Source organism: Argiope bruennichi, chromosome 9 (assembly GCF_947563725.1).
Source record: "Argiope bruennichi chromosome 9, qqArgBrue1.1, whole genome shotgun sequence".
Classification (NCBI taxonomy): Eukaryota; Metazoa; Arthropoda; class Arachnida; order Araneae; family Araneidae; genus Argiope; species Argiope bruennichi.
In genome coordinates this window covers 66,214,805-66,235,673 of record NC_079159.1, presented here as the reverse complement: position 1 = coordinate 66,235,673, position 20,869 = coordinate 66,214,805, and the positions used below count along the sequence as shown (strand labels likewise).

Genomic DNA, 20,869 nt, shown 5'->3' with positions numbered 1-20,869 from the left:
TACATAAACATAAAAATCTATAAAAAAAGTATTCACAAATTTGGTATTTCAAAGTAGCCATAATGAAAGGGGGGGGGGAAACATTTGTGCATGAATAACTTCCAACTGAATGGAGAAATTTTGATAAAGCATTATACTGGAGGCTGGATGATACTAGAAAACTTCTACTTAATGAAGACTAATTGATTAAGAACAGAATATCTCTTTTTAGCATCTCCCATCTAATTCTAATTTATGTTTGGTCTCATGGGCAATTAAATTCTCAAACCTCTAGGCGTTAATATTTAAAGATGTGTCAAATATTATAACTGTAACTTTCATCTTTAGTTTTGTGCGAACGCATGGCGGTAAATATTTATTATGAGATTTGAAAATTAATGTTCATATATTTTTTTTACAATTGATAAACCATGAATTCGGAACCTGTTGTGCTAAATTTGAGTAAGTGTAATGACATTAAACTTTCAGGACTAAACAGAAATGTCCTTTCAAAGTGTATAGCTCATTCAACCACAAAGCTGTTCTAAGCTATAAAAATAGAACTGATAGATATATTATTACTCGACATTCAGTTTTATATTTAGCTTTTAAAGAATGCCTGCTATTTAAAATTAGCTTTATGCTTGAGAATCAGATTTATATGAGATTAGATTATTTGAAAAATATTTATCAGTTGATTATGCCGGTTCAAACTCAACGGTATATTATTGTTTGTATCGTCTACACCAACATTTTTGCAAAATTAGTATAATACACAAAATTTAAAATCAATATGATGATTGCAAGTCTGTATTTGTAGAAATTCTTGTAAACATTAGAAATCTTGTCAAATATAGAATTAAATAATTATGGAGAAATCAAACGTTTTAAGGTCTCAACATCTGAAGTCATTGGTATGCAGCGAAATATGTTTAAAAACATAAATATATATGATATTTATTGCATTACATTCTATGAAGCATGTATAGTTGCATTTATAAATGATTTGCATAAGTTATATGAACATTTTACAGACCGGATATTTTAAAATTACCTGATTTCTAAATTTTGGATGTTATTTATGAAATATCTAGACATATTTCTTTGAATTTTTTATATTGTTGATTAGAAATAAAAATTATATATTGTTTTTTTGGGGAGAGGGAGATCCCTGATAATGATTTATAAATGGCTCTTTTTCTATATAAGAGAAAATTAGTTTTTACAGTTTCCACTTCACTTTATTGCATAAATTCATCTTTTGAATAACAGAATCATACCTTTATGCTGTAATCTGATTGATAATGATTTTTCTATTATTCATTTATGTGTATTTCTCTTTTCTTTTCATTTGAGATTAGAAAAGAATTATTTGAGATACAAAGCTATCAAACCTGCTATTAATTTACTAATGTTTCTTTCCATATTGGAGATATCATTAACAAATATGTCTAATCCTGACTATATCAATTATTGCCATACTCGTTATATCCAGAGATGTATTTTTTAGTGAGATCTGATCTTTGTTAAATATGTGGATTCTCCTTATCTGTCAAACTTTATTTTTGAATGACCATAGCATAAATCAAGGTGTATACAATATTTCAAAGTTATATCAGTCATCTGAAGGAGCTTTTGAAAAAGAATTTCTGTATTCAGAATTTCCAAATTTAAATATATTACTTACTTTAATTAAATATATTACTTCTGTAATTTTAAAATTGCTTGAAAATTTTTTGATAAATACCTATTTGTAATTCAAATCAAAAGCATTTTAATGAGTTTATATGAATAACAGCTTTTCAATATTTAAAAAAAAACACACTATGAAATGCATCAAAAAGCTCATTTTAAAAATAATTTATTTAAATTAATATCTAATGAAATTTACAATTTTTTCTCAGGCAAAAATTTAAAGTTATACAATTTTCTGAAAAACATGAATATATAAGAATCTAGATATCAACTATAGAGTGATTGAATCTATAGTTAAAGTAGTGTATTAAGCAAACATAAATGTGTAATATCCAGATTTTTTTTTTTTTCAAATTGAAAATTTTATCATTAATAATAAAATATACTACTGAGAATTGTAATTGGTTTCAATTCATAGTAAGTAATTACAAAAAATAAAATCCATTTTTCTTTGTGTATTGAATTAAATATAATGAATTGAATTATTTGCTAATTTTTTTCCTTCCTAATTTGAAAAAAAAAAAAAAAAAAAAATGTAAGTGTATATTTAAGCAAAGATGTGAACAAATTAGAATATTCAAGGTTATGAAAGCTTATTATAATTTAAAAATTATTTTAAATTATAACAAATCTTAAAAATATTAATGAAAGTTAATTTAAAACATCTATGTTAATTTGCATTTAGTTATGATATTTTTTAAGGGCATTTTTACATTTTCATGATGAGCTCTATAACATCTTTTACTCTTCTAGATGATAGCACACTTTGGGCACCTTATAAAGAATTATTCAATGTTATTTATAATGCTATTGGCCGAAAAGATTCTTCTGCTGTGCAAGATTTGGAAGTTGCATTGAAGAGACATAAACCTGATTTTATATGCTTGCTAAGAAATCCTGTAAGTGAAAATAGCTTTTACTTTTCTTCTGAGCATATATATATATATTTCTTACTCTGATTCGACCCCATCCCTTCTCAAATGCTAAGTTTCAGTATTGTTTTTAAGTATAAATAATAAATTTTTAAAAATAAAACAAGAAAATTATAATCATTTATAAGTTCTTCTATTTGCAACATTATGTATAATATTTTTCTACATTAATATTTCAAAAGCAGTTGTGCATTTTCTTATATATTTCTTTTTTTTTTTTTTTTTCTTTTCTTTTTTTTTTTTTTTTTTTCAAATCTAGCCAAGGAGTCCAATACATAGAGATGCTGTTAAGCAAGCCTCAACTACTGGTATTGCTGTTGTTGGCCGAACAGGTCTTCAGATTTTGCCGCAATCACTTATAGATGAAGCTCTTATTATAAGTGATATGTTTGACCTAAATGAATTGACATCTTTAGAACTTTTAATATCAGGTAACGAGATATCTTAAAAGTTCTCTTTAATTAAAATGCATTTGAATGAATCTTATATTATTTATGAATTAAATCACTTTTATTTCTGTGACCATTATCTGCAAATGATATAATGTTTATATCCTTGTATATTGTCTGTAAGTTTTAACTTGTATTTTGAAAAAAAAAAATAAAAAGTCTAATTTTTTTTCAATAGATGTTTACCATGAAAAGGTTAAATTTTTTTTTTTAAATAGATTTTTAATTAAAAATCAGTCAGAATTGCAATTTTTTCCCAATAATTTCAGAGTACATTATATCAGAAAAATAATTTTTATGCCAGTTTTAATTAAAAAAAAGGGGTTTTCTAGATACTAATTTTACTTTTAAGCATTTTTTCCTCCTTTAATTTCAATAAATTTTAAAAAGTGTTTTTTGAACACTTTATTTACTACACTACTTTTTATGTTTATTATTTTACTGTATTTTTATGTTGGATTTATTTTCCATACTGTGCAATGATATATTAATTTTTATATATAGTCTTGAATTTTTTTTTATACTTGTTATTGTTACTATAAGATTAAGAGCAAATTTTAAAAATAAAAGGAAGATAAAAGAACATGTCTAAAATATTATCATTCTAGAATATTATTATAAGAAGCTATATTGTCTTTAAGAACATTTATTTTTTCTTTATACAGTAGCTTATTTGCCATTCTATACATTCAAAAAACTTTATGTTATTGTTTTACTTTAAAAAAATTTAAATCACTCTTGTTCAGTGCTATTATTTATGTAATATTATAAAAAGGATGTATATTTCTGTTTTGTTTGTTGTCTCATTATGTTTAAAACTTATTTACTGGAATGTTGAATGAAATGATCTTTTCAAGGTCAGCAACAACAACCTCGTTTCCCTGGTTTGACTCGAGGATTGGTTGCCATGCTACTCTACTATGATGGCCGTCGGAATTTGGTGAATGCTCTTCAGCTTCTGGTGCAAGCTCGAGAAGGTCGAACTTGGACTTTAGGAATCAGTTCTGAACTATCAGCAATTATTATGAAATACACTGACCAACTCAAGGAAGAAGGAATTGTTACAAAAATTATTGGTATGCATTACAGACATTTACTTTTGTATATAAACTTATTTCATTTGATATTAAATTATTATTGGATAATTTGCTTTTCTTCAGAATATAAAATGAAATATGTATTCAAATTCAAATAATTACTTTAATTTAAAATTTACTCAAAAATTATAAATATATTTTTATTGTATTCTATATTACCCCCTTTTTATAATTAGCTGGTTTGCCAGGAATAGTGATTGTATTTAATTTTAAGAAAATCTTTGATGTTTGTGACTCCCTCAATAAAATAATGTTATCAGATTATGGCAGACAATACAGCCTTGTTATTTTAATAGCCTTAAACATTTTCTCTTTATTTCATGCTTAAACCTTTCTAATCGAGTAAGTTCCATGTCCATCATATTGCTATAAAAACTATTTTTGGAAGTTATCGTGGAGAAAGGCCAAAAACTTGCTTGATTGCTATTTAACTACTGTTTATCAATGGATTCTGAGATGACTACATTTTGACGATTCCATCTCATTAAGGAGGTAGACGCGGAACAATAAGAGCATATCGGGTATTCACCTTCGACCTTGGATTTCCTCCATTAGATACTTTTTAGTTCAATTTTTTTTTCATGTGTATGTGAGTGTTGTGTTATTTCTGACAGCATTTTATTTTAACTCAAAATTTAATATTGATTTGTGTAGCCAAAAGTGATAAAAAACCTTACAAGAATGGTACGAAGAAAATTTTATATAATATCATTAAATATTGTGATCAAGAAGCTGTAAACGGGGAATTCAAATATTCTTGAAAAAATTTAATAACGTATAAAAATGAAACATTTTAATATAAAGAAGATCATTATTATTTTATAAAAAAGTAATTACCAAATTTTAAGAACAGATTTTTTTTTTTCATAATTTAATGTTTATGTCCCTTATATTAAATAAAAATTGCACTGAAATATTTTACTGTGCATTAGTTTCTTTTTCCTTTTGTATTACTAATTATCTGTAATGTTTATGTCTCATAACACCACAAGTCTTCATTGTTGAATGTAAACATCTCCTCCTTTCAACTTTCCTCTCACCACTATTTTGTTGAATTAAACCCATCCTAATGCATGCACAATAGTGCGGAGGGTTTTACAATCCGTTGTCATACAGTAGTGCTTATATTGCTTTACCTTCTTGTATTGAAATGGTAAAATACTAATTGTGACAGAACTGAAGAAAAACTTTTATCAAGTGCAAATCTCCAGTTTACAATTTGAAAATTTGCTTGCTATAAAATATATGATTGGAACATAACATTCTCTGTGTACTTTTTTTCCTGCGCATTTACTTAATAGTGAAAAAAATAACATTAATTTAAGAAAATGTTTATTAACGTTTGTTTCTGTGGTTCTTTAATATTATTTCTCTATATTTTGATGTATCATAACATATTTAATGGTCCTCCCATTCAATTTTTTTAGTGGTAATCCACTTTTTTTTTTTTGCGTAGTGATTTATATTATATACTAAATATTTCCAACAAAATGCTTTAAATCTTTATTCATATTTGCAATCTGAATTTAAATGGAAAATTTAATTTTATTTTAAATCACATAAATTTTATTTTAAATTTATGTGAATGTTTATATTTTAACAGGTTAAATTTAGTTTTATGCAACTTCTACTCAATCAAGTAATGAATAATATAAAAATTCTTGCTTCAAAAAATTGTTAAAAAAATATAAAATTTTTATGCAAAATTTTATGTTTCCATTTTATAGATCTAATAGAAAAAATGGATGTTACAAAAGAATTGGAACTATTGCATAGGAATCGTGCCTTAGGTGGGCCCAGATATCGAAAACAGGTGATGATACTCCTTTCTAAAATTTTCTTTTGTAAATGAACCTAATTAAGAATACTGTTTTCCAAGATTATGAATTTTTCATTAATTTAAGGTCATTAATATTGCTATTGTTTTACTTAAACATATTCATAATTATGATCAGATCCTTACTTTTAATTAATTTTTTTTAAATAAAAGACAAAAAAATGATAAAAAGAACTTCCTGTATTTGACTCTGAGTAGTTTTTTATAATAATAAAAAAATGAAATTGCATATAATTTTTATCTCTACATTGCATGCCTCAGATTAATTTTGGTGTGATTTTGAATATTTTTATTGCATCAGAAATATTAAGAAATGTGATAAATAATTACTTCATATGTCTTCTGAAATGAATACCATTTCAGCAACAAATTAGATAGCATTTTATGTTTGAATTGTATTTCTTTCTTTCTCATTTTAAGAAATCTAAGAAAATTTAAACATTTTTTCTTATAACTATGCAAGAAACTTACTAAACATATTTTCATATCTCAATGATAGATTGGCAACTTCATTTAATCTTATAGATTTTGAAACAATTTTTTATTTGTTAATTTATTCAATTAATTTTCATATTGATAATTCATTTTATTTCCTTATATATGTCTATCTAATTATAATATTTTTTCACAGGTTACAGATTTAATTTGTGAAATTAAACAAACACTTGCTGAAATTTTATTTGGTTGGGCATGTCAGGGATCTTTCACTGAAGAAGAAGTGTCTCGTTTACTGTCATTTCTTTCAAGGCAAACAGGTGTCAGCAGTGATGGTAGTATGGATGATGCTGCACTTACATCTGCTATGGCATTTTTGTATGTCATTGATGTCAGCATTCTGCAGACTTCTGATGAAATGGATGGTAATTTTTTTCAGTTTTATCACTTGATTTTTAATTTAAAATCATTGAAAAGATTATTATTTTCATGACATGTATATGCTAAATAATTTATAAGTTATATCATTTTGTAAATTTGTTCTTATAAAGATTTTATGATTCTGGTTGTAAATTGTTCGTTAAAAGCTTTAAAAAAAGGGTTTTTAAAAATTATAAATTAAAAGATTATTAGAATTTATGATTGGGAAATAATTTCCCCTTTCATTATCTATGATGAAAATGTATGATATAATTTGCGATAAAATCTGTGTATTAAATGGAAATTTAAATCATGCTGACAAATTGCCTTTCTTAACCATGTTCTCAAAAAAATTCATTTGAGATTTATTAGATAAAAAAGATTTCAGTATTAATAGTTTACACATGATCATTGAGAATTAGTAGGTGCTCAAAATAAATACTTTTGTATAAACATTTTTTTTAAATAATTTTTTGTGAATCCTTTATGTAATTATGTTACAATACGTTTTATTCATTGCAAACAAGTAAAAGATGCATAAGTTTTCTTTAAATAATTATTATTTAATTATTGATATCATTTAGGATTGAATGAAATATTTTAGGATATTAATATTTAAAAAAAAACTATTGGTGGCTATTCTAATTCTTACTGAAAATTTGGTTTGTTAATTCACTTCTGAATAAAAAATAATAGAAATGCATGAATAAATCCAATTTTTGGTTTAAATATAGTTAGATAATGGAACATTGTAAATGGTGCTTATTCAGTTGTAGAAATTATGATCTATGAATCTTAATTTGAGATATAATGCAAAGGATCAAACTTGTCTTTTTTTTATCGAACTGATATTATTGATAAGTGAGTTTCCCTTTTATGTGGAATGCATATAGTTATTAGATTATTCTTTGAATCTGTCAAGTAACTTAGAGAAATCAAGTGAGTAACTCAGTTGTTTTCCCTTAGATAGAACTTTTGCAATTGTCTGATTAAATGTGTCATAATTCAGCTTGAATACCAATAGACAGCATATAAGTACCAATGTTTAAATTATGACATCATAATAGTATCATTTGTTGACTACTTTACTGTTACAGAATTTTTTTATCTACATTAGGTTGAAAACTGCTATTATTGTATTCTTAATTGTTCTTGGTTATTTTAAAAGGTGTTTTTATGTTATAAGGTATTAAATTTTTTTAGGGAACTGCTGATGTATTAACAATTTTTAGTATTGAGTGTAATGCATGTATGTCAAAAAATAAAGTTATTTCCCGTGTTTAGTTTGTAGGTGCATTATTATCATGATTGAAATGATGTTATTCTGTGTTAATTCCTTTTAAAAAAGTTCTTAGTTACTATTAGGATTTCTAAATTGTTCTTATTTTCTGTTAAGTTAAGATTGTGTGGTGCATAAATTTTAAAATAAAAGCTGATTTTTGTTCTTTTTAAATATCTACAAGTTTTCTTTTTTTGTGAAAGAGTCAATGCAATAAATGATCAATTTATGAAAAAGTATTATGATTATCTCAAATTTATACACTTTGGAAAAGTAAATATCATATATATATATATATATATATATATATATATAATCACTAATTTTCAACTGTATTCAACAATGTGTGCTTTTGGAATGCATCTTATTTAATGTTGTAATGTAGAATGTTTGTTGTGGATCATTAAAGATATTAATCCAGTATTCCATTGTATCCAATGAATACTTCTTAATAATTATTGTTTTAACTCACGTGTATATATACATGTAACCATTTAATTTCTGAAACAAAATCATGGCCAAGACAGAGAAAGAAGGCACTTTGAATTTTTAAGTTCGCTTTGTTTCCATCCTAGGAGGCATGATTTATTTACAAGAGGCACAGACAAGGCATGTCCTTTCACAGCGCAGCACTAAAACAGAAGGAGGGAAAATACTTTTCACAGTGCTTGTATACAATGAGATTTTGATATGGATTTCTCTACACATGTTGAACTAGGCAAGGGAATCATAGGGATCTTTTAAAAGAATGTAATAGGCTTGCTATTTTTTATCCCTTCACTCAGTATGTGGGAACTTGCTGGTTTTTAGCCGATTCAACAGTTTTAGAACTCATGTTGAATTAATTAAATTGAAAAAGTGGAATGGGGTAAGGGAATAAGAGAATATTTTAGAATAAAATTAATATGTGCTGAATTGAGTGAAAAATTAGAAAATTAAGTTTAAATTAGATTTAAAAATATCATTATACACACACACACACATATATATATATTAAAAAAAATATTTTTCTAGAACAAGTTTATTTTTTCTTTTATAGCTATAATTCAGAAATTAAATCTAGTTTGTGTGCCAGATCTTGCTTCTACCATCCATCGGCAATTAGTTTTGAATTCTGACAAATGGCAAATGTCAGGGTTAAAAGCCATTTTTCAACTGGCTTGGGGTGTCACACTAAGAACTTTATCTCAGTTTCCTGTTGCCACTATTGGTATGATATTATATATTTCTTAGAGATATTATAAATATTTTGAAAACTAAACTTTTTTTTTGTAATTTTTTATGAAGTTATGAAGCATTTAAAATAAATAGTTTTTAACTTTTAAATAAAATAATTGATATCTCACATTTTTTAAAACTTAAAATAATAATTATTTAAGATTTCAACTAAAAAATAAAAATGTTATTGAAACTTAATATAATTTTTTTTATAATAATTTTAATTATTTAAAGTTAGATATTAAGAATTTCATTCTGTTTTTGTATTTTTAAAAAGAAAACATTTGTAGCAACTAAAATGTAATTTTGAAAAATGTTGATTATCTATATCTATTTTCTTTAAGGCGGAAATGTAGGTGAATGTTTAGAGGATGATGAAAAGACCATTGACATTGCTATTGAAGATAATGCTTTCCAAGCTCTAAGGAATCTTGTTGTGAAGAATTCTGTCTTTCATGAACAAGTAACTTTCCTTAGACTTTGTTTAAATTTAATAATGTAAAGATTTTATTTAAAATATTGTATTGTATTTTTTAAAACCAATTTTTTAACAGTTTGTTCAAAAGTCAATAGTTTATTTTTTATTAAAATCTTTAGAAAATTTTTATATTAAGTTTTAATTTTGTGGCAGTTTGTTTTGTTTAAATTTAATTTCTTTGTGTTCTTTGTAGGAGTTTTTCTTGAAACGCATTCATAATGTAATTACAGATTTTATTGTTCTGATGCCAATTAAGGTAAGTTTTCTTTGATCTTCAGAAAATTTACAATATCTTGAAAGCATGTTTTTAAAATTTTGATTATATTTTTAAAAACTTCGGAGATAATAGTCAATATATTTTCTCTTACTTTATTTAATTTATTTAAAATTTGATCATTTAAAAGTAAATCCTGTATTATATAAATTATTTACTAATTATTATGTACGCAAGGGGAAATAATGCTATAAGAGAATTGAAGAATAAAAACTATTCAGTAGTGCATTCTAACTTTTACTTATAAATAATGACTTATAAGCTGAATATTATTTACTAAGTCATTTAATACATGTGTTAATGTATTTCCCATAATTTTTATTAATGGAATTTTTATTCCATTGTTTTGAGTAATTTTATAAAAATAAATAATTTTAAAAATTTCATTTAAATAAATTTTACAAAGATGTGTTTCTGGTAATTTTATATAAATCTATGTTTCTAGGTGAAAGAGCTTAGGAATCGAGGAGATGAAGCTGCAAGAATCATTGCTTCTCATTCACAAGAAGGTTTAGAACCTCCAACTAATCTTCCATTACATTTTGAACATTTATTAAATTTGGTACAGAATTTATCATTATTATTTTTTTGTTTTTATTTAAATATGTAGAATGTAATTTTGTAATTAACGTTATGTAATTTCTAAATTATTATTATGACTCTTTAAGGTAAACATATATTGCTACCTAAGAGACCATTTATTTAATTGCTTAGCCATATTCATAACTGTATATATCTGTAAAATGGGATAAACCATTATTCATCAATGGATAAAAAGAACAATTTATTTGCCCCCTTCCTATTCAGATTAATATTTCAATGTACAGACTTCAAGCTGGTAAGCCTACATTTTATTTTTAAAGGTGGTTGAATTACTTAATAAGACTCTGATCAGTGTACCTGCTAATATCACTAATATTCAACTATATTCAGCGATGTGTGTTTTTGGAATGCATCTTATCTAATGTTGTAATGTAGAATGTTTGTTGTGACATCATTAAAGATATTTATCCAGTATTCCATTATATCCAATGATACTAACTAATTATTGTTTTAACTCATTTTTGCTTCAGCCTCTATTAATTTTTTCTGCTAATATTTTTTAAAACTTGGATTTCTATTAAATTATGGTTGCATTTGATATTATTTGCTAGACTCAAACATTTATTCTGATGATTTTGAGACATCTTGTATATTGTAGCATTTTATGATATTCTAAAAATGTGTTATTTTCTTCTCTAATACAGATTTCAAGTATATATTGTAAAGATCCATTGAATTTAAAATTAGCATCTGAATTTTGGTGCCCCTCTGAGAGCTTGATGGAACAATCCTATTTACAACGACCATCCCAAAGACAGGTGAACAAATCTTTGATATTATGTCATTTTCATTGTTATAGATTAGTAATTATTTTTTTATTGAAGTTATATATGTTTCATGTCTACTTTTTCATATTTAGTTTTTAAAAAGTGAATATGGTAATAAAATGTAGTATTTGAATATATAACTAAAAAATACATGAAAAGTGCATTTAATAAAATTATTACTGTTATACTTTACTAATAGCATGTTGAAGACAAAAGGATATTCTCTTGATAGGAAATTTCTTCATATCAAGTATTGTGCAATTATTGTATTAATTTAGATCATCTGACTTAGAGAATTAATGATTTCTCTCCGAAAGTACAATAATAATAAAGAATATTCTTGTAAAAAACAATGTAAATTATTCCAGAGATTGGCTGCATCTAAGGAGGAAGAATGTCTTTGCTCAGAATGAATGCTGCATTTAATTGAGTTTATGGAATGACCTTGAGTTCTCCTACAAAGCAAATTTTACACTGCAATATTCCCCATTACTACAAATTTGGGGTACTTTGCTACTGAAATTGCTTTTTAAAATAATATTAAACAATGTTGTTTGTAAACTTTTTCAGATTATGGGCACATTTAATTGATTTGTTTAAGCAATTATTCTTATATTGACATATGTGAATTATAATGTTTTGAATTTTTTGTATAGTGTCAAGAAATTCATAATACCAATACACTTTTTTCTTTATATTTGGAATTAATAGCAGTTTCCAATTTAATATATTGCAAAATAGGCGATTTTAAAATTTATTTTGTGAGAAATTATAATCCTTTCATTTCAGATTGCTTTGTATAAATTTATTCGGGTTGCCGGTGATTTGTTGCCACCACCATTGTTTGTTCCTTATCATCAGATGTTGACAAGTTTATCGAATTCACCAGCTTGTGCTCATAATTGTTTTACAATGTTGAAAATGAATGGCAGAAATGGTAATTTTTTAAAAAATTATTTCTTAAAGGTGCTGGTAAACACATAACACATAAAAATGTGTAGTGAAGAATACTTATTATTTAAAACCCATGTTCCCTAAGAAATAATCTTTCTTAAATATCTTTGTTAAAACTTGCTTGAAATGGTTTAATTAATTGTTCTTAACCTCTTCTCTCTCTCTCTCTATATATATATGATGTTAATGTATGTAGTATAGAAATACTGCTATTTCTTATTGTCAAATATGAATAGTCAGATGTAAACAAATTGCAATATACGTGTATTAGACTGTTCCATTTAACATTTCTGCAATTGTGCTCAATTTAACATTTTATTTAACTAATTGATGGAGTTGTAAAATATTAATAGAAATTCTCAGCAGAAGGCTCAATTGAAATTGAAAACTCCATTCAGTTAAATAAAAGGAGATATAAAAAAATGAAGATTCTAGAAATGAATGTCAAACAACAGGTTTAATCAAATGCAAAATAAGCTAACCAGTTATCAAACGGATAATTGTTGTGACTCTCTTATGGAAATTAAATATCCATATTTTCTAATACTATTATTTCACAAAAATGCTTTTTGCATTATTTTAAAACTTGAAAACTTGACTTTTTTCTGTACAATTTTCTGTTTCATTTCTGTACAATTCTTTATTTTTGATAAATTTTTCAAATTTAACTTGATACAATCTTTAACAATGTTTTTAATGTTATGATGAACTTATGTATCAAGCCATTTAGTATCGTGCTTTTATTAATGTTAAGACGAAAATGACTGTTTTTTGTGGGCATTAACTCCAAATTAGGATATTCACTTACATTTTTATTTTGTAGTATATCTTTTTATTTTCACCCAAATTTGAAATAGACTGATTCAGTTGAATTCTTATTTTTCTGTTCTATCAAATAACAAGAAATAGTAATTAAAAAATTACTTCCCATATTAATAATTTAATTGCCTAAAAAGCCAATAAATATGGGCAAACTAACCAAAGAGTGCTATTGGTAAGAAATATATTTACATTGATTATTAGGAAAGTAATTTAAATAACTTACAATGCATGAAATCTATTTCAAATAATATTTAGTTGTAAATCCAAACAGTTAAAGAAACTTGATTTTGCCTTCAGTATTTTTTAATGATTTTTATATTAAAAATTTACTATTATAATTCATGCTTTCTTTTTTATTTATCACTCACTTTATTAGTTTGTAAATTTAAATTGCTTATTGCAATATGATTTTTTAAAATTATTTTTTGCTTTTGTATTTAATTATTTCTGTGATTAATTAATCTTCAGGATCTGGACAAGGTAGTATTGTGTCATGGGATCATTTCTTTGCTACCTTGCATCGATATTATAACAGTTTACATGAAGAAGTTCCTTCTGCTTTAGATAGGCAATACACATATCCCCAAAGAATGCATTCAAAAGGAATAACACCCCAAGAAGTCCAAGGACTTATTGCTGTTCTCCAATTGATTTCTCAAGTTGTTCGGCTTGTATGTTCTATACTTTTCTTTTGAAATATTTCTCTTTTTTATTTCTAAACCAATTTATATTCACATTTATATGTCTTTTTTTTTATTAAGAAATTTACTATTTAGTTATTTGTCACAAAATTTCCTTTATGTTTTAGTGTTTGTGACCAAAATTTAAAGTATTTACAACCTCACAAAAGTTTTCTTTTATTCAATCATTGTTGTTAATGGCAATGTATTGTTAATATACAGGAAAGTAAAATTATTTGAAAGTAACATTTAGTGAAATGCTAATTTACCTGTAAAATGTTTTTTTTTTAAAATAATATATACAATATTTATATATTTTAAACACTTCTGAATAAACTATTATACATAAAATCATTATTATTAGCAACTCTAATTAAAATGAGAAAGTTACACCAAACAATTTTAAAAACCACTCAAATCTAATTCTCCCTATAAATTATTAATGAATTTTATTGAATGACTCATAATTTAATAATATACTGAATTGTATACTTGGATTCTAATAAATAAAATTTTAAAATATTTATTATTTTTATTTATAGAAATAATAGCATTGAAGATAAAAAAATATTTTTTTTAATGAATACTCATTTTTTTAGGTACTAAAAAAAGAGTGAATTATTTAAGTAGTTGCCACAAAACTGCAGTAGGACCTTTTATAATAATACAGAGGCCGGGATAGCCTGGTTGGTAGAGCGTCGGATTCGCGTCCCTTAGGTTGCGAGTTCGAACCCCGCCAGCCGAAGATTCCCCGCATGCTTGGTGGCTGACACGCGTTAAATCTGTCGTGGTCACAAAGTCCTCCATGTCGAGAGTAATACTACTGGGGGTACTGGATCAGGGGTGATCGTTCTCTGATTCAGGTCTAAATTATGATCTGTGAGTAAATGATATGTGTGAATGAAGTCCGCCCCGTAAAAAGGGTTGTGACGTGTGTGTAGCTAAGTCGTTCTCTTGGCCCTTGAAGGCGCTACTATAGAAACAAGAGGCTCTCCCCCTCAGGCTAAAATCAGCTGTCTTCGAACAGCGAGCTTGTCCATGGCAAGTGCCATAAGAAACAACAACAATAATAATACAGAGTGATTACAAAATCTTTCCCTGATTACATTATATATAATTTGCCTATATGAATGCATGGAACCAAAGAGCAACTGAAACATTTCCCTTTAACTCCATTTAGATGATAATCAAATGTTGCTATTTTTGTATTAGTTGCACTATTTATTGGGCCGAAAAGAAAAAAAAAATGTTAGGAACAAGTCTATTCCATAGTAAAAATACTACAATATTATATTGATTGGTTCTTTTGTAATAATTTTTTGTATTCAGGACAAGATTTTATGACCACCCTATATTTGCAAGTAAAAGAATTAATGAAAGTCTATTTATAGTTTGGATTTCTGCTCTATATGAAATGAATTTTATGTATATAGATTGAAGGGATATTAAATATAATTTTTCTTTATAGGATGAAATTGCACGAATTACTTTGGCTGAAAATCCTCAGTTACCAACTGTTGTGATATTGGGCTTGGTGACATGTAGCATTCCAGCAACTCTGAAGGCTGCTCTTATTAACTGCTTAGCTGCTTTTGCTGAATCACCTGAAATTGCTTTAAATATTTGGCAAGGATTAGAGATGGCACAGGTTTCTTTTAATGATTTTTTTTTATTCTGTATGAAATATTTCTTATATATATTATTTTAATTGGCATGTTGAGGTCATAGGAAATTTTTTATCAAATCTATTCATGATTCAGTGAAAGCTATTTAAACTAAAATAACTCTTAAATTACAGCATGAAAGCATTTCAAATAAAAATTTTGAAGATATACTTGAAACCTATAAAAGGCATTTTGGGACAATTTTCATGGAGATTTTCTTATTTATTTAATGGTATAATAAATATGGGAATTTGAAAGAAAAAAGTTCACAATACAATTTTTAGATATTATTTGGGATGCATTTCAGTTCATGAAGATACTAGTTTATATTATTTTAGTGAAAACAGTGTGTTGATGTTATTCATTTACATTAGTTAAAATTTTGCAGTCACATTGTTTATTCTAGATGATTAAATATCTTATTTTTATATTTTATTTATTTGTATAAGATTAATGATTAAAAATACAGAAAATTGAATTTACACACCAGCGGAATTGTATAAAATATATTTAATTTATTTTTTGATGAGAATGATTTTTTAATGAAATTGGTAATAATCAACCTAGACGATTTTCTTTATGCATTTGTACATATTGTTCAATTAAAAAGACTGAAATATTATTTTAAAAAAATAATTGTGTTTTGTCGAAAAACAACAACAAAAAAAGGTGGAGGATGGAATGATTCTTCAACAGATTTGTAGTCAAATTGCATTTTGATGAGTTGCAAAAATATAATCTATCAATTTTTACATTGAATTAAATTCAATACAAAAGCATTCATGTAATTTTGCACCACCATAAAAATATATGCAATTGCACTCACATTCTCAAATGTGTTAAAATAAAATCTTAACATTACTTTTTTTTGTCCGAATTTTATTTTTTAAAGTTTTATTTAAACAGTTCAAAAGCATATAGAATTAATTTATTGCCTTATGATTTATAGTTTTTGCAATATAAAGTTCTCTATAATAAGAGATTAATTTCGCAGATTTTTCAGTTCGGATATTGGAATGTGTTAATTTTTTTTGGCCTGAATTAAATGAATATTTTTCATTTTTTAGATTATACCTACTGTGAAATCTCTTACTGTCTATCATCCTTCAGGAATATTGGTAAGTAGCAATGGTAATATAATTGTAATATTTGTAAAGCATACAGTCGTTTGCATCTTTTATGATTTTTTATTTCAATTTTTCTAGATCACAGAAGTTGTGACAGTTATTTTATTTTCATTTGAAATATCTGCATATAATTATCCATTATTCATAATATGTATATCAAAAATTGTTTATGTTAATTAATGTTAAAAGAATATCAGTATACATTTAAGAAGTAAAATTATTTTCCCAGTTTTTAAATTTTTATATATAGTATTATTTGCTTTTTTTTAATGTTACATATAATATATGTAAAATTATTTTAGTATTTTTATCTCAGCAGATTTATTTTGATCATTATTGTATTGTTATGTAATTGATAGACAGAAATTTAATCAACAGAGACGTAGACATATTGTTTTAAAGACAATTTGCTACTTTAAAAAATTATTTAACTTTAAACTTTCCATGAATAAAATGTTACAATCGAATTATAAAAAAGAAATGTATAAAGATAATTTCTTAAATTTTATATTTTGTATTCTTTTTCACATATCTATGATGTATTTTCTTTATACATTATGTAATAAAATAGATTTTCCTAACACTGTATTTAAACAAATTTTAGATGGAATTAGAAGAAGTGGAGACTCGAATGGAAGAGTATCCTGTGACCCGTGCTATGCTGTCTCTCTTGGATTCTCTTTTAAACCATCCTTACCCATCTAATCTGGGTTCAGGGTCTCGTCAGCCTGGAATCGAACCATATTTACAATTTGTTAGAGAGTCTGTATTACTTCGATGCAATTCAAGAGCATATAAAACAGGAGGAGAAAAAGTAAGATTTTTGTTTCAGAATTCAGCAAATATTTGTTTATTCACCTCTTATATTTTGAAATATTTCTTTGTTATAAAAACAGTTGGACAAAAATTATAGTATTTGTGACAAGTAAGTGAATATAATTATATTTTTAAAATATAAGATATCACATATAACATTTTATTTCTAGCTTATACTGACTGTATGTACTAATAAAATAAGTTGTCAGGATGAAAAATAATTTATAATAAAATGTTTATCAGCTATTTAAAAGTTGTTGAATATATATATTTTTAATTTCTGTATCATGTATATATATATAATATGGTTCTTTTTTTTAGTGGAAAATTATGGCTTTATGCTTTAAAATCCTTGAAAAAGTCTTGAAAACGAGTAATTTTCAGTCACCAAATGCTGCTTCTAAATCTAGTGTTGGAATGTCAATTTTATCACAAATGTTACAAGACAGTGGATTATTGAGAACTGTACTTTTTATTTTGGATGAAGGAGTAAGAGTCTTGGATCAATATGCTTCTGTTCCAGGTAAATATTTGCTATTATATCATAGTGTAAATTTGGGCAAGCTATTCGTTGAAATAATTATCCAGTTCTTATTTAAGCCAAATGGTGTTTTTACAATTGTAATGCCTTTTAAATATTATTATGCTGTGAATTTATTATGTGCTTAGCACTTTCATTGTGGCAATGACATGCCTTTGTCCCACCATCTGTGCTAATATATATGAGATGGGCTGCAATAATATAGAAAAACCTTGAGTAGTGGATGAGTTATCTCATCCCTTGCACATAGCGAGTGTTCCCGGAAGACGAGTTATCTTTTCCCTTGTGATGAAAGCATTAATTAATTTTTTCTAATTATTTTGTAACTACTTGTAATTTTTCTAGTTATTAAGAGTCATACTTAGGAGATACATTGTTTTCCTATTGAAATACAATATATATATATATATATATATATATATATATATATATATATATATATATATATATATATAATATAGGAAATTTATTATATAATCAATTTATTCCTTTCCAATGATTTTGCAACTATTTTTACATTTTTTTTGTTATTGATAGTCATACATAAATAAAATATTTCTTAATTATTTTTTTGGAAGTTTCTATGGCAGTGGCTTAAAAACTTTCTGGAAAAATGAAAATAATTTCTTCTTGGAAAGAGGTTTTTCAAAATACTTTTATTAAATTCTTTTTGAACTTTCATGCCTGCTTAATTTTTTCTATTTTGAATATTTCTGTGGATTTCATTGTTTTATTTGTCTCATAAGTAAGGCATGTATATACAATATAATTTAGCTGTTTTTGTTTTGCCTATTTTATTATTATTTTATCAATTACATAATGCAACTATTTATTATCTTTGAGTTGTCATTTTGTATATCTAAAAATTTGTAAACACTTTTATTCTACTAAATAAAATATTTAATCATGTTTTATAGGCCAGTCCAATTTAGAAGAATGTACACTGTTAGCTTTGAAGTTAGTTCAAGCCACTTTAATCAAACAAGAGCCTTTCTTGCAGCAAGTACGTGACAGTGGTTTTGATTTGCTTGTTACATCTCTTGAGAACTTACTATTAAATATAAACCCTAGAAGTGGCCAAGCTGATCATCTGCTTGTGATTGCCAAGTAATATGTTTTTTCTTTATAATAACCAATTTTTTGAATAATTTTTGCTTTTTATTTTCTTGTTTTTAGGTATGAAAATAAAAATATTATCTTGTTTTTAAAACTGATTAAAATTATTAAAAAGAAAAATCATAGTACTAATATTTTTAAATGATTTTAAAAATGAATTTATCTGTGTTATGACTTCACTTAAGTCTTGTGAACTGATTGTATATTTTATTATGAAAGCAACTTTTATTTAATTATTACACTAAACTTTAGACATTAAAAGTTATGGTAACAAATACACCTAACAATTAAAAAATGAATTATAATACCTCCTATGACAATATTAATTTTTTCAGATCTGCCATCCCATGCTTAAGACACCAAACTGTACTTTTTAAAATGCCTCTCATATTAATTGAAATTTTTCTAGATTTTAAAACATTACTACATGGATAAATTAAATTAAAAGATTATTACTTGATTTGTTGTAAGTCTGTATGGCATTTAAAAAAAGGTACTGATTTTCTGAAATGCTTTTCTGATATATTTTGATGCATTTTAAACTAATTTACTCAAAAATCAATGCCATTTATTATTCAAAGATTTGGGACTTGGGAAATTTTTATCAAAAATGGGAGGAGGGAGTGGGAAGTCATGTACCTGCATATGTCATCACTGATTATTTTCTTTTAATGCCTTTAACATTTCCTTTAGCTTAGTTAGTCCTTTTGTTACATTATAGAATCATTGTAAATAATATAATCCACTGAATGAATTCTAATGAAATGGCTATATTGCTTCTTTCACTTTAAAAAATTTTACTTGCTTATTTCTATATGTATTATCCTGTTTGTCTTTGAATCAAATAAAAGAGGAGAGGGCGATCATTATATTGCTTAGTTAGTAACGTTTTAGTATGTTTTTTGTACGAAAATTTTTAGTTATTCAAAAATTTACTGTCAAATCTATATTAATTGAAACTAAAGCTGAAATACAGCTCTTCTGTAATCATCTTCATGCTATCAATTGAATTTCTTCATGATATAATTAATGATGCAATTATTTTATAACACTTTACAAATCAAATAATATAAATTAGTAAATTTTAAAGATCCATTTTATTATGCTACTTCATAATTGTGCCCAATGCTTGAAATTAGTTATTATGTGCATTGTTTAAAGTGATGTACCAGGTAATCAAATTTATTTTATTGATGTGTATTAGAATTGTTAAATATTCAAATAATAATTATTATTTGATTCTTGCAAGGTAGTTCTGTATTATATTTAATCGATGTTATTTAAACATTATTTTCTTCTTTCTAGGTATGTCACATATAATGCTTTCATACCTAAACATAGTTTGTATTCCATAACCATCTTGTATGCCTTATGCACTTCTATTCAAATATCTCAACATTTAGTTGGAGTATTTGATAGTGACTCGGTGAGTACTAATAATTTATGTTGAACTCTAAACAGTTTTATTGTGCATATAAGAAATGTTTGGCTCATATTTACTTATTATTGTTAATAGAGTAAGAAAGAGAGTATTAGTTCAGTTAAAAAAATTATTACAATAAAAAAATTACCATTAAAATATCTGAGCTGTTACAAATTAAGCTATTAAAATAAGCTCAAAATTAGCTAAACATATTCACATGATTAATTTTTTTATTATATTAGGAAATTATAAATATTTCAGAT

General features: G+C 25.3%; 1 protein-coding gene across 1 annotated transcript in view; it reads left to right on the top strand.

The window, feature by feature from the left end:
• Positions 1 to 333: 333 nt before the first annotated feature.
• Positions 334 to 20,869, top strand: part of LOC129984399 (nuclear pore complex protein Nup205-like) — a 47,382-nt gene continuing 26,846 nt past the window's right edge. Inside the window, exons 1-19 of the mRNA XM_056094277.1 lie at positions 334 to 441; positions 2,428 to 2,573; positions 2,866 to 3,037; positions 3,913 to 4,131; positions 5,880 to 5,965; positions 6,621 to 6,849; positions 9,163 to 9,333; positions 9,686 to 9,804; positions 10,013 to 10,075; positions 10,539 to 10,655; positions 11,341 to 11,454; positions 12,253 to 12,400; positions 13,708 to 13,910; positions 15,388 to 15,567; positions 16,651 to 16,701; positions 17,315 to 17,524; positions 17,848 to 18,049; positions 18,985 to 19,174; positions 20,489 to 20,609. Of these exons, the coding sequence (XP_055950252.1) occupies positions 411 to 441; positions 2,428 to 2,573; positions 2,866 to 3,037; positions 3,913 to 4,131; positions 5,880 to 5,965; positions 6,621 to 6,849; positions 9,163 to 9,333; positions 9,686 to 9,804; positions 10,013 to 10,075; positions 10,539 to 10,655; positions 11,341 to 11,454; positions 12,253 to 12,400; positions 13,708 to 13,910; positions 15,388 to 15,567; positions 16,651 to 16,701; positions 17,315 to 17,524; positions 17,848 to 18,049; positions 18,985 to 19,174; positions 20,489 to 20,609 (2,772 nt within the window). The 5' untranslated portion in view covers positions 334 to 410. The remainder of the gene's footprint in view (positions 442 to 2,427; positions 2,574 to 2,865; positions 3,038 to 3,912; positions 4,132 to 5,879; positions 5,966 to 6,620; positions 6,850 to 9,162; positions 9,334 to 9,685; positions 9,805 to 10,012; positions 10,076 to 10,538; positions 10,656 to 11,340; positions 11,455 to 12,252; positions 12,401 to 13,707; positions 13,911 to 15,387; positions 15,568 to 16,650; positions 16,702 to 17,314; positions 17,525 to 17,847; positions 18,050 to 18,984; positions 19,175 to 20,488; positions 20,610 to 20,869) is intronic.